The sequence below is a fragment of the Dysidea avara genome, chromosome 12 (assembly GCF_963678975.1).
Source record: "Dysidea avara chromosome 12, odDysAvar1.4, whole genome shotgun sequence".
NCBI classification, from domain to species: Eukaryota; Metazoa; Porifera; class Demospongiae; order Dictyoceratida; family Dysideidae; genus Dysidea; species Dysidea avara.
The window spans coordinates 22,600,927-22,614,790 of NC_089283.1; the positions used below are offsets into that span (position 1 = coordinate 22,600,927).

The 13,864-nt window shown below is 38.6% G+C and overlaps 3 protein-coding genes and 3 long non-coding RNA genes across 6 annotated transcripts; 1 reads left to right on the forward strand and 5 right to left on the reverse strand.

The window, feature by feature from the left end:
* Window positions 1–2,830: 2,830 nt before the first annotated feature.
* On the reverse strand, window positions 2,831–3,149 carry LOC136241649 (uncharacterized). The gene is made up of 3 exons (XR_010694364.1): window positions 3,078–3,149; window positions 2,961–3,024; window positions 2,831–2,907 (listed from the first exon to the last, which is right to left on the reverse strand). It is a non-coding gene; the product is annotated as an uncharacterized lncRNA (long non-coding RNA).
* A 2,591-nt stretch (window positions 3,150–5,740) lies between these two features.
* On the reverse strand, window positions 5,741–6,904 carry LOC136241647 (uncharacterized). Its single transcript, XM_066032893.1, has 6 exons — window positions 6,796–6,904; window positions 6,682–6,745; window positions 6,553–6,629; window positions 6,419–6,500; window positions 6,187–6,359; window positions 5,741–5,908 (listed from the first exon to the last, which is right to left on the reverse strand). Exons 2-5 carry the CDS (start codon window positions 6,742–6,744, stop codon window positions 6,249–6,251), a joined length of 333 nt encoding a protein of 110 aa, XP_065888965.1. The 5' UTR covers window position 6,745; window positions 6,796–6,904; the 3' UTR covers window positions 5,741–5,908; window positions 6,187–6,248.
* A 182-nt stretch (window positions 6,905–7,086) lies between these two features.
* Window positions 7,087–9,721, forward strand: LOC136241134 (E3 ubiquitin-protein ligase TRIM71-like). Its single transcript, XM_066032306.1, has one exon. It carries the CDS (start codon window positions 7,107–7,109, stop codon window positions 9,552–9,554), a length of 2,448 nt encoding a protein of 815 aa, XP_065888378.1. The 5' UTR covers window positions 7,087–7,106; the 3' UTR covers window positions 9,555–9,721.
* An 886-nt stretch (window positions 9,722–10,607) lies between these two features.
* LOC136239940 (uncharacterized) lies at window positions 10,608–11,328 on the reverse strand. Its single transcript, XM_066030682.1, has 3 exons — window positions 11,194–11,328; window positions 10,973–11,142; window positions 10,608–10,686 (listed from the first exon to the last, which is right to left on the reverse strand). The coding sequence occupies exons 1-3, from the start codon at window positions 11,326–11,328 to the stop codon at window positions 10,608–10,610; spliced, it is 384 nt and encodes a 127-aa protein (XP_065886754.1).
* Window positions 11,328–11,603, reverse strand: LOC136240320 (uncharacterized). The gene is made up of 3 exons (XR_010693767.1): window positions 11,576–11,603; window positions 11,459–11,522; window positions 11,328–11,405 (listed from the first exon to the last, which is right to left on the reverse strand). It is a non-coding gene; the product is annotated as an uncharacterized lncRNA (long non-coding RNA).
* Window positions 11,604–11,729: 126 nt separating this feature from the next.
* Window positions 11,730–11,982, reverse strand: LOC136240263 (uncharacterized). The gene is made up of 3 exons (XR_010693761.1): window positions 11,965–11,982; window positions 11,854–11,914; window positions 11,730–11,791 (listed from the first exon to the last, which is right to left on the reverse strand). It is a non-coding gene; the product is annotated as an uncharacterized lncRNA (long non-coding RNA).
* Between the last annotated feature and the right edge of the window lie 1,882 nt (window positions 11,983–13,864).

Consider the following 13,864-nt stretch of genomic DNA (forward strand, 5'->3'; position numbering starts at 1 on the left):
GCAACCACTGGTGTGGAACTGTGTCAAAAGCTTTAGCAAAATCAAGCAACATGATGTCAACTTGTTTCTGATGGTCTAGAACATGTGGAATATCTTCTGTTAGGGTAATGAGTTGGGTAGCACAAGAATGACCAGCTCTGAAGCCATGTTGGTTTTCTATTAGGATGTCATTGGCATTAAGGTGGTTCACAGTGTTGGGCAAGTTACTTTGTAAAAGTAACTAGTTACATATTACTTGCAACAGAACTATTTAATTACAGTTACATATTACCCATAAAATAAAGTAACTGTAATAATATTACATATTATATTATTTTGTGTCCACAGCCTTAGCTGTCACGTGTGAAACTACCACCTTATCACGTGACATGATTGCGTTGTTGGACAATGTACAAATCTTGGTTATAAGTAAGAAGCTAGTGAATAAGCTTCATTCAATAGGCCTCGTTACTCCATTGTGGTTAGGCGTTACTCAGAGGATCACTAACGAGATTAGTAACTTCGTTACTTTTAGTAATAATATTACGTCATATTAGACTCGTTACAGTAACTTAGGTAACGCTTACGTTTGTAAGTAAAGTATCTTGCGTTATATTATATACCTGTTTTCATTGCGTATTTCGTTATATTACTTTGTTACCACAAAAGTAATAATATTACGTAACGCGTTACTTATGTAACGCGTTACTCCCAACACTGGTGGTTCATTATGTTGTGATATGGTGTGTTCCATTGTTTTTGAGCATATGTAAGGGATATCGGTCTATAATTACTTGCTTCATCATGCCTTCCTTTCTTAAAGACTGGACAAATGTTTGCTTTTTTCCAATCTGATGGTAGTAAGCCTGTAGATAGTGATTTTGTAAAAATGACTTGTAAGATGGGAGAAATTTCCACAGCAAACTGTTTAAGGATGAATGATGGAATTTCATCTGGGCCACTGGCTTTATTTGTATATATCAAGGTTGGACAATGATTGACGTATGCCTTCCACTGAAAATGTAATGTCAGATATATTTGGAAATAGGTCTTCAGAACTCAGATCTACCAGAGTAGGTAAATTCTCTGTATCTTCTTTCGTAAACACTGATTTAAAATAATTGTTCAAGGCTTCAGCTTTACTTTTAGCATCAGTGCATGGCTTTACATCAACAACTATAGTGGAGATTCCAACATCATCTTTACTGGCTTAACCTTAATATATTTCCAAAACTGTCTCTTGCTACCACCAAATGAGTCATGAAATAGTCTGCTACAATAGTTGTTATAAGCTGCTTTGAGTTTGTTGGTTTTTGATTCTGCAGTAAGTACTCCAGTCTTCCTCACTATTGCTTCTTTTAGCAATATCATATAGACGCTTACGAACTTCAATGTCCTTTTTCAACTCTTTATTAATCCATGGCAAATCACTATTTGATCGTATAGTTCTTTGAGACAAACATTTATCTTGGTCACCTCATGTATCTAAAATAACAGGAAAAGCATAAACTTTCTTAAGAGAAACCTAAGCAATTGTTCTACTCAAGTGAAAGCACTGAGCAGCATAGCAATGGTAAGACCACAACTGGATTATGCTTCAGTAGTATGGGACCCTATTTATGACAGTGATGTACATAAACTTGAAAATATTCAAAGAAAAGCAGCAAGATGGGTATTGAAAAATTACAGTAGATACAGTTCAGTTACTTCCATGCTCCAACATCTCTCCTGGCCTGAACTTCAAACTCGACGTATATAAGATATCCAGATTTTACAAAGCACTTCACAATCAAATTCCCTTATCTATTCCAACCAATTATCTTCCAATGACCAGAGAAACCAGGTAATATACCAGCCGGCCAACTGTGAATAGATCAGTTACTTGTTTTCTTAGTGGCTTTGATGTTTGGATTGCTTTGTAGATGTAAATCTGTACAAGTTTCATTTCTACTCAGTGCTATGACTATTATCAGTGTATACACGTGCCGGTAGAAAAGCAGTGAATTATATACAGGATTGTAATAGTACCAATGTAATATCAAAATTTTCTATTGATCAATAACTGTGTCTCATGCACAGAGGTCCCCATAATGCATCAGCAATTGCAATAATATCTAGTGTGTGTATGCAGCCAACCCTTATCTCTAATTGGTGTTGCATTTGTGATAGGAAAACTTACACATTGTCACCAGTATATAAACAACAAGTACAACATTATGCAAATAACATGTAACAGTTCATAGTTGTGCTGGCAAAATCTTAAGCACACTCCATTAAGACAATCAAGTTAGGAGTTACGCTAGGCTGAGGAAAGATTATTGATCATCCCTTCAGTTGCTCTAGCTCTGTAACATAACAATGAAGAACATTAGTCACAGCACATCAAGTATTGTATGTGTGTGAGTGTGCGTGCGTGCGTGCGTGCGTGTGTGTGCGTGTGTGTAGAAGTAGATGAATATATGTTAACCTCACAAACATTTCACTTACTCCTTCACCATTTCATCCTCCACATCCTGAGTTCTAGGTACCTCTCCAGTGTTCTTGTAGATCTCACCTGTCACTTTGGCAGCAATTCCAGCAACATGGGGTGAGGCCATCGATGTACCAGACAGGATGGCTTTGCCACCATTCAACCAAGCTGACATGATATCAACACCCTATTGATAACATGTTGTATAAGGATATAGGATCATGCGGTATATACAATGGAACTCTCAGGTGCTTGGATCTCCACACAATCTCCATAGTTTGAGAAGTAGGCAAAAGTGTCTGAGTCATCTATAGCACCAACAGTGGTCCTGCAATGTTGCAACGGTGGTACAAATGAGTTCAACTTATAGTGCGTGCTCACGCATAGTCTGAGGCAGCAGGTGACTGATTGCAAGCACCTGCACCCAAGTTCCCAGCTGATACTACTACCAACAATCCCTGTGAAGCAGAATTACCTAAAGAGCAGAAGCAGACATGAGAATCCTCCTTACATCCTTATAGGCTGCCTCTAGAGCATCCAGTAATCCTTGATCAACTGGGCCTCCTAGTGACATACTATTTAATATAGCATGATAGTACTAGCTATAAGCAGTAGAATTATCACATACTTTGCAACAGATGGTAATTTCTTCTCTACATGTTGTTGGGCAGAGTAGTTTACACCACTAACCACACCTCTATATTATACGCACTAATGGTTTTTTGTGCAACATAACAAGTTGACCTTTTGCAGGAGCCAGAGCCATTGTCATTCAGTACACGGGCTGCAATGACAATTGTCTTCGTGGCCAAACCGAAATTATCTTCAATGACAGTTCCTAAAAAACCATGGTGTTAACTAAACTGTGCATGACATGAAAGCAGTAGTGAGCCACAATATCTGCTACATGAGTTTCATGCCCATTCCCATCTTGGTTTGAGCCATCAACAAAATCAGCACCACACCTGTAAAACAGTGAGTATGATACTTGACTATTGCTTACCCACTCAGCCCTGCCACTGGTGCTCTACTTCAATTCCACTACACAAATTTACTAATCATTATTCCAGTAGCAATGCTCAGTTACTCACGTATCAATGATGTAGGCATCCATGCTCTCACCAAGAACTAATAGAAAATATGTGCTAGTCTACACTTAAGACACTGCATCAACATACCTTCTTCATCATCAACTAGTTCAGGAAGTTTCCTGTGAGCAGTTTGTTTAGCACCCAGACCTTGCCCTTAAGACATTCCACTTTAAATCTGAACCCCCTTCAAAAAATCCTGGCTTACAGCTATAAATCTTGAATTTTTCATTTCACTGGTCCAAATATATATTTGGATGACTATTGTCAATGCCTCACCAGCCATTACCAAATATATATTGAAAATAGTTTATAGTATTCAATCATAAATCTAGTAAATTTTGAAACATTTTAGTAGGGCTGTAGATAGTAGAAAACCTATATTCAATAAGTGACAACCATTTTATCTCGATAATTGATATTGTGATGTCATAGCACTGTTTAGTATGCAGTTTACGTCAATTAAGTCAGGAATTCATGACACTTTTCCACAAGCTTTCCATCTGAGTGTGGTTGATATACTATAGATTACAGAAATTTACAATTATCTTGATAAGTAAACTCATTATCTTAATTACGATAGGTAATTTAGGTATCTCGATAGTCTTTCCATCTAAATTATCTCCCAGCTCTATATTTTAGTGTTGTCAGTAGCTGGGGGCTGTGCCCCCATCTATAACTCACTACCAAATGTGGGATCAACTCCAAGTCGACAATATAGCTATTGAAAGCTTTTTCATGTGGCTCTCTGTGAAAGTAACCTTTATGTAGTCTCTTTCTGTGAATTTTCTTTTGAGAAGGTCTGTTTGTTCATTGTAAGTCAATTATTTTGAATTGTTTCTTAACCATTCTGATGATTTCTCCTTTGTAGATTTCTTTACAAAATGCTTGTTTTTTCTTGTCGTTTTGGACATTCTTTACAGGGAAAATGGATTGTTCGGATAATTTAGAATACCAGATTGCATCTTTCTGCCAGTTCATCAACCTTGCTTAGTCTCCACTCTATGTTAATCCACCTTCTATTTTCACACAGATGCCATGCACTGAAAAGATTCCATATATGAGCGTATACTATATACACTACATTTCTGAAGGGGTCAACTGGCTATCCCAGAAGACGAACAACAAGTTATATACTCATCTTTCAAAGATTCAAATACAAAGCTATGCTTAATTATTAATTTGCTAACTCCACAGCAACTGAAATTGTCCTTTTTACCATCTGTTGAACTTTGTTACATTTGCATGTCAGCTACTAGTAGGTGAATGGTACATTTGTATGTAATTCTAAACTCTTTTATAAATTTTAGAAATAATTTAGAATACCAGACTGCATCTTTCCGCCAGTTCATCAACCTTGCTTAGTCTCCACTCTATGTTAATCCACCTTCTATTTTCACACAGATGCCATGCACTTGAAAAGATTCCATATATGAGCGTATACTATATACAGTACACTACATTTCTGAAAGGGACAACTGGCTATCCCATAAACATCATGAAGATGAACAACAAGTTACTCATCTTTCAAAGATTCAAATATAAAGCTATGCTTAATTATTAATTTGCTAACTCCATGGCAACTGAAAATTGTCCTCTTTACCATCTGTTGAACTTTGTTGCATTTGCATGTCAGCTAGGTGAATGGTACGTTTGTATGTAATTCTAAACTTTTTTATAAATTAAATCATCAGATACTGATGGACAAACTTCAGTCCATCAACCAATTGAAAATACTGATTCAAACAAAGAAAATGTCAGTCACTTGGTATAGAGAACTGAATAAAGTTGAAGCTCTTTACCTCACATTTTAACAAATTCCCAGGCCAGGATTAGCTTAGGGTGGTGTCGCTCAGACGTAATCATTTAACTTAGAAGCTACACCAACCAACTATGAGCATTAGCTCAATTGCTAACTTGTTTTGGCCTTCATGTTTGGATTACTTTAATTTGTAGATGTGAACCTCTCAGGCTATAGCTATATCATAGTGTATATATTACATGTGTAAACATGCAGTGAATTATCATATATATAATACTATTTTATTACTGTAGATCACCAATGTAATATCAAAAGTTTCCATTGATTAACAACTGTGTCTGGTCCCTATAATGGAGCAGATATCGCAAGTGTGTGTATGCAGCCACCCCTTGTCTCTAATTGGTGTTGCATATGAAAAAACTTACATATAATGTCACCATATACACTTGGTTCATAGAATAACAACACAAACAGTTTCAAGACAAGTAAATAACATCCAACAGTTTATGCATAGCTGTGCTGGCAACATCTTAAGCACACTCCATGAGGACGATCAAGTTGGGAGTCTTGTCAGGCTCAGGAAGATTGTGTATCATCCCTTCGGTTGCTCTGCAAAATAACGAAGAAGTACATCAGGCACAACACATCAAGTATTGTGTGTGTGTATGTGTGTGTGTGTGTGTGTGTGTGTGTGTGTGTGTGTGTGTGTGTGTGTGTGTGTGTGTGTGTGTGTGTGTGTGTGTGTGTGTGTGTGTGTGTGTGTGTGTGTGTGTGTGTGTGTGTGTGTGTGTGTGTGTGTGTGTGTGTGTGTGTGTGTGTGTGTGTGTGTGTGTGTGTGTGTGTGTGTGTGGAAGATGATGCGTTAATCTCACAAACATTTCACTTACTCCTTCACCATTTCATCCTCCTCATCTTGAGGTGCAGGCACCTCTCAGTATTCTTGTAGATCTCACCCATCACTTTGGCAGCAATTCCAGCAACATGCATGGGGTGAGGCCATTGATGTACAAGATAGTATAGCTTTCCCACTATTCAACCAAGCTGACATAATATCAACACCCTATTGATAACATGTTGTATATGGATATAGGATCATGCAGTATATACAACGGAACTCACAGGTGCTTGGATCTCCACACATTCTCCATAGTTTGAGAAGTAGGCAAAAGTGTCTGTGTCATCTATAGCACCAACAGTGGTCCTACAATGTTGCAATGCGGTACAACAGGGTTCAACTTATGGTGTGTGCTCACGCAAAGTCTGAGGCAGCAGGTGACTGATTGCAAGCATCTGCGCCTGAGTTCCCAACTGATACTACTATCAACAACCCCTGTGAAGCAGAATTACTTAAAGAACAGAAGCAGACCGAGAATCCTCCTTACATCCTTATAGGCTGCCTCTAGAGCATCCAGTAATCCTTGATCAACTGGACCTCCCAGTGACATACTATTTAATATATGAATGGGCATGATAGCACCAGTAAAATGATCACATACTTTGCAACAGATGGTACTTTCTTCTCTACGTGTTGTTGGGCAGTGTATAGTTTACACCACTAACCACACCTCTATATCAAACCCATGTTTCTTTAGACATACATACTAGCTGAGCTACGTAATGTGACGAAAATTTATTACCACGAAAATTTCATATTATAAAGGTTTTCGATAATCCACGAAAATTTCTTGCCCTACGGTAATCTTCTAATTTAAGCCTACACGCATGCGCAAACACATCTTATAACAAGTCATCATGATTTGCGGTATAGCTATACAGCCACGCCTTTCAGTTTCAACTTGTAGCAAACATGGCAAGTGATGCGTGCCGGGAAACACTGACTCAGACGTCTGTACAACGGCAGATCGATGAAGAAATAACTTGCTCCATCTGTGGAAAGCTGTTCAATGATCCGAAGACAATCCCATGTCTGCACACGTTCTGTAAGAGCTGTCTACAGGGTAGTATAGAATCCAACAAGAAAATGGCGGTTGATGTTTCTTGTCCGTTATGTCGGGTACCGCTTCTACGAGACGAGATTGCATCTATCCCGACGAATCGAACGATTAAACTTTTGATTGAAATTCTGCAGAAAAAGAAAAACGATATGCAAATGCTTTCGGAATGTGACAATTGCTGTATACGCAGGCACAATAATACGAACAATCGTAGTACAGTGCTGACTGCGAAGCCGATCGAGGAGGTTACGGAGGTAGCGAGGGAAGTTTCGGGTACTGCTAATTCTGCTTCCTTTTGGTGCGTGCAATGCGAGATATGCTTGTGTGAAAAGTGCTTTGATGCCCACAGCCAGTGGGGTGAGTTCGCAAAGCATGAGTGCGTTGCAATAGAAGAGTTAGCGCGAAACCCCAAGTCTGTTTTGTCCGCTTCGGTGGCTTTGAAATTAAAAGAGCTAGAAATGTGCATGCATCATAGTAAACTATTAGACTTCTATTGCAAGACTTGTAGGTGTCTAATATGCCACTATTGTGCTACAAAGGATCACAGGGACCATGATTTTGAGGACAAACTCACAAAAGTAGTAGATGAAGAAAGACTGGTGGTGAAAAATGTTACTGCCCCATTGCAAGAGCTGTTAGAACGAGTGAGAAGGGCAGTGAAGAAACTGCAGGATACTGAGAAACAGATTGAGGTGGAGGGTGAAGCCAATGTTGAGAAGATACGGGCTACTTATGATGAAGTTCACAAACTGTTGAGGCGGCATGAAGAGGAAGCAATCGATAAAGCCAATGTCATCAAGGAGTCATATAAAAAGAGGATTGCTGCACAAAAGGACGATGCAAAAGTTTTAGAAAATGATTTGGCAACTTGTGATGAGTTCTGTACAAAGATAATGGAAGTTGACAAAAAAAGACTACTGCTCACCTACGGTGACTGGGTTAAGAACAGGGTTGTAAGACTGAAAAGTGAAGTAGACAGGACTAGTTTAGACCCGGAGTTTAATGCAGTAGATATTGTAGTCAGGTGCCCTGAGCCAGTAGAATTCATTAACAATTTAGGCTCTGAAGCGTTTGATGTTCCATGCTTACAGAATTGTATCCTCTCTCGATATGCAGCACGCAAACCAGCTGTACCTAGAAGTCACGTGACTGCATTTGGTAATTTTTTGCCTGCAAAAACAAAAATTGACACCACTGACCAAATTAAAGCGACTGTTATACTGAGAGATAGGTTTGGCTTTCCTGTTACTGACCAGTCAGGTAACCTAAAAGTTTATTGCAACAATAGAGACGAGGGTTTCCTACAGGATCTAGTGATTACTGAGCAGTCAGATGGAGAGTACCACATATGGTATAATCCTAAAACAAGAGAAAATCACTCATTGCAAGTTTACTGGAAAGAACACTTAGTGAACTGCAAAGATATTAAGGTATTGATGACTGTCCGCAATTATACTCAATTTAGGCTGCAGCCAGCAAAGATCATAGACAAATATGGATCATCTAATATGCATTTATTAGAACCTAGTCTTTTGGCCAAAGGACCCAACAATGAGGTTATCGTTTATAACCACACCACCACACAGTTAGTAGTGTTTGATAAACAGTTTCAATACTCCCATGTCATTGGTGGAGCAGGTGATGGAAATGGAAAATTTCGGTGCATCACTGGAATAGCTGTAGACAGGAATGGATACTTGTATACTGCTGACTACATTCTACATTACATCCAAAAGTTCAAACTCAGTGGAGACTTTATTTCCCAGTTTGGTGGTGGAGGTACCTCTGGTGACAACATGAGATCTCCACTCAGTTTAGTTGTGTCCCAGTCAGAACAGTTATTCGTATGTGACAGTGATAAACATATCATTAAGGTGTTTCAATTAGACAAATTTGCTTATAGCTTTGGACAACATGGTACAGAACCAGGTTCCTTTAACCGTCCACAAGACCTGGCACTGAACAATAGTGAAGATCAGTTGTTCATAACAGACCGTGGCAATAATAGGGTCCAGGTGTTCACTCCAAAAGGAAAATTCCTTAGATTTTTTGATACATTTCCTGGTGTTGTATTCAGATTAAAAACTCCCTTTGGGATACACTATGCACCGGATGGGCACCTGTTGGTTATTTGTAAGGACAATAACTGTGTTTTGGTGTTAAAGGATGATGGAACTTTTGTGCAAGCCATTGAGAGCAGACAAGGAAAGAGATTCAGTGATCTTTATGGAGTCATGGTGATGGATGATGGACAGACAGTGATAGCTGACAAAAGTAACAACAGACTGGCAGTGTTTTAATAACATTTGAACAATTGCTATTAAATTAAGACTGATATAAGTGTTAATGCATTTTAAGTTTTGTATTAGCTTTTTCTTAGATTAGTTAATTATAATATGCTGTATAGGCTCAAACATATATGGATTTTGCTGTTTAGAAACTAATAAAAGTTACATGAAGAGAGCTATATATTTGCCCAGTTGCAATGAGCATTCTAAAATTTAAAATAATGGTGTTTGGTATAGCACATAGTTAATCATGTCATTGTTAAAAGATTTGGTTAAAACAAAATAATGAGAACGCAATAATTTGTTCCTGATGACAAGTCAGATGTTAGCAGATCAAAGGTGATATGTTCGCGCACGGCCAGATTGATAGCACAAACTTTAAGTGCCGGAATACAGGATGTTGCAAAGAATCCACGTGTTGTTATCATGACTTAGTGAAGCTCTTTAACGTGATAAATTCCCAGGCTGGGATTATTGCTAGCTGAGCACCCAGATACAATCATTTAGCTACACTGGCCAACCATAATCAATTGCTAACTTGGTTGAACCTCTCAGTTCTACATGCAGTTAACTTTCTGTTATCATTATAGTTTGAGGACTGAATGAGGTTGGAGCTCCACATTGGTGTCACCTACTCACACACACACTAAATTTTAGAAGCTTTACCAGACAATTGTGAATAGATCATGCAGTTACTTGTTTTCTTAGTGGCTTCAATGTTTGGGTTGCTTTGTAGATGTAACTCATTTCTACTCAGTGCTATAACTATTATCAGTGTACATACATGTGTAGAAAAGCAGTGAATTATATACAGGATTGTAATGGTACCAATGTAATACGTATCAAAATTTTCTATTGATCAATAACTGTCTCATGCACAGAGGTCCCCATAATGCATCAGCAATTGCAATAATATCCAGTGTGTGCATGCAGCCACCCCTTATCTCTAATTGGTGTTGCATTTGTGATAGGAAAACTTACACATGCATTGTCACCAGTATATAAACAACAAGTACGACATTACGCAAATAACATGTAACAGTTCATAGTTGTGCTGGCAAAATCTTAAGCACACTCCATTAAGACAAGCAAGTTAGGAGTTACGCCAGGCTTAGGAAGATTATTGATCATCCCTTCAGTTGCTCTGTAACATAACAATGAAGAACATTAGTCACAACACATCAAGTATTGTATGTGTGTGTGTGTGTGTGCGTGTGTGTGTGTGTGTGTGTGTGTGTGTGTGTGAGTGTGTGCGTGTGTGAGTGTGCGTGTGTGAGTGTGTGTGTGTGTGTGTGTGTGTGTGTGTGTGTGTGTGTGTGTGTGTGTGTGTGTGTGTGTGTGTGTGTGTGTGTGTGTGTGTGTGTGTGCCGGTGTGTGTGTGTGTGTAGAAGTAGACAAATATATGTTAACCTTACAAACATTTCACTTACTCCTTTACCATTACATCCTCCACATCTTGAGGTGTAGGTACCTCTGTAGTGTTCTTGTAGATCTCACCCATCGCTTTGGCAGCAATTCCAGCTACTTGGGGTGAGGCCATCGATATACCAGACAGAATAGCTTTGCCGCTGTTCAACCAAGCTGACATGATATTGACACCCTATTGATAACATGTTGTATAGGATCATGCAGTATATACAACGGAACTCACAGGTGCTTGGATCTCCACACATTCTCCATAGTTTGAGAAGTAGGCAAAAGTGTCTGTGTCATCTATAGTACCAACAGTGGTCCTGCAATGTTGCAATGGTGGTACAAATGAGTTCAACTTATAGTGTGTGCTCATGCAAAGCCTGAGGCAACAGGTGACTGATTGCAAGCATCTGCACCTGAGTTTCCAGCTGATACTACTACCAACAAGCCCTGTGAAGCAGAATTACCTAAAGAGCAGAAGCAGACATGAGAATCCTCCTTACATCGTTATAGGCTGCCTCTAGAGCATCCAGTAATCCTTGATCAACTGGGCCTCCCAGTGACATACTATTTAATATAGCATGATAGTACTAGCTATAAGCAGTAGAATTATCACATACTTTGCAACAGATGGTACTTTCATCTCTATGCTACATGCTGTTGGGCAGAGTAGTTTACACCACTAACCACACCTCTATATTATACGCAACAATGTTTTTTTGTGCAACATAACAAGTTGACCTTTTGCAAAAGAGCCAGAGTCATTGTCATTCAGTACACGGACTGCAGTGGCAGTTGCTTCCTGGCCAAACCAAAATTATCTCCAATGACAGTTCCTAAAAAACCATGGTGTTAACTAAACTGTGCATGACATGAAAGCAGTAGTGAGCCACAGTACCTGCTACATGAGTTCCATGCCCATTCCCATCTCGGTTTGAGCCATCAACAAAAACAGCACCCTAACACCACACCTATAAAACAGTGAGTATGATACTTGACTCTTGCTTACCCACTCAGCCCTGCCACTGGTGCTCTACTTCAATTCCACTACACAAATTTACTAATCAGTATTCCAGTAGCAATGCTCAGTTACTCACGTATCAATGATGTAGGCATCCACGCTCTCACCAATAACTAATAGAAACTGAATATATGCTGGTCTACACTTAAGACACTGCATCGACATACCTTCTTCATCATGTCAACTCCTAGTTCAGGAAGTTTCCTGTGAGCAGTTTGAGCAAGTCCCTATATATGAGCGTGTCATGGTGACTTCATACCATTCTACTTTTACAACTAGTTCTCGGGACTTGAGCCTCACAGTCAGTTTGTGCAAGATGTACAGCCTAAACACATTACAGTGTAGACAATATACAGGCCACATATATGTAGACTCACCCTGTTGTGCTCTACATACTCAACCTCACTCTGGCTTCTCACCAATTCCAAATTTATTAAAGAAATTAATATGCAGAGAATAATTACCAAGGATCAGCCGAGAATAATGTATAGCTGGAAAGAAGTACAATATTGCCAACTAAGGGACTCGAGTGTGGAGGGCTTCCATAGTTGGCTGTCAATATGCTGTCTAGAACTGAAGATTAGTTAGTAGGTTTATAGTGAAGCTGCATACACAGCAGTGTGTAGGTTTTAGCTAGTTAAGATGCACAAACATCACCTTTTAATGTTACTGCCTAATGGCACATTTTGTGTATGCATCATTTTCGTTCAAACATGGTCTAGGGGAAGTACCCAGGCCTTGCCCTTAAGACATTCCACTTTAAATCTGAACCCCCTTCAAAAAAATCCTGGCTATGCCCCTGTACATGTAACTTCAAATTTAAATACAGCTATAAATCTTGAATTTTTCATTTACTGGCCCAAATATATATTTGGATGACTATTGTCAATGCCTGACCAGCCATTACCAAATATATATTGAAAATAGTTTGCAGTATTCAATCATAAATCTAGTAAATTTTGAAGCATTTTAGTAGGGCTGTGTAATAGCAGAAAAACCTATATTCAATAAGTGACAACCATTTTATCTCAATAATCGATATTGTGATGTCATAACACTGCTTAGTATGCAGTTTACGTCAATTAAGTCAGGAATTTATGACACTTTTCCACAAGCTTTCCATCTGAGTGTGGTTGATATACTATAGATTACAGAGATTTACAATTATCTTGATAAGTAAACTCATTATCTTAATTATGATAGGTAATTTAGGTATCTTGATAGTCTTTTCATCTAAATTATCTCCCAGCTCTACATTTTAATGCATATAATCTGTCAGCAGCTGGGGGCTGTGCCCCCATCTATAACTCACTACCAAATGTGGGATCGACTCCAAGTCGACAATATAGCTATTGAAAACTTTTTCGTGTGGCTCTCTGTGAAAGTAACCTTTATATAGTCTCTTTCTGTGAATTTTCTTTTGAGAAGGTCTGTTCGTTCATTGTAAGTTGATTGTTTTGAATCATTCAGTCTTAACCATTCTGATGTTTCTCCTTTGTAGATTTCTTTACAAAATGCTTGTTATTTCTTGCCGTTTTGGACATTCTTTACAGGAAAAATGGATTGTTCGAATAATTTAGAATACCAGACTGCATCTTTCCGCCAGTTCATCAACCTTGCTTAGTCTCCACTCTATGTTAATCCACCTTCTATTTTCACACAGATGCAATGCACTGAAAAGATTCCATATATGAGCGTATACTATATACACTACATTTCTGAAGGGGTCAACTGGCTATCCCAGAAGACGAACAACAAGTTACTCATCTTTCAAAGATTCAAATACAAAGCTATGCTTAATTATTAATTTGCTAACTCCACAGCAACTGAAATTGTCCTTTTTACCATCTGTTGAACTTTGTTACATTTGCATGTCAGCTACTAGTAG

Coding starts and splice junctions, on each gene's coding strand:
- LOC136241134 (XM_066032306.1), top strand. CDS start 7,107: ATGGCAAGTGATGCGTGCCGGGAAACACTGACTCAGACGTCTGTACAA.
- LOC136239940 (XM_066030682.1), bottom strand. CDS start 11,328: ATGAGCACACACTATAAGTTGAACTCATTTGTACCACCATTGCAACAT. Junction 11,143..11,193: donor GTGTGGAGATCCAAGCACCT/GTGAGTTCCGTT, acceptor TGTTATCAATAG/GGTGTCAATATCATGTCAGC. Junction 10,687..10,972: donor GAGGATGTAATGGTAAAGGA/GTAAGTGAAATG, acceptor GTTATGTTACAG/AGCAACTGAAGGGATGATCA.
- LOC136241647 (XM_066032893.1), bottom strand. CDS start 6,744: ATGTCACTGGGAGGTCCAGTTGATCAAGGATTACTGGATGCTCTAGAG. Junction 6,630..6,681: donor TAGAGGCAGCCTATAAGGAT/GTAAGGAGGATT, acceptor TCTGCTTCACAG/GGGTTGTTGATAGTAGTATC. Junction 6,501..6,552: donor CCTGCTGCCTCAGACTTTGC/GTGAGCACACAC, acceptor GCAACATTGTAG/GACCACTGTTGGTGCTATAG.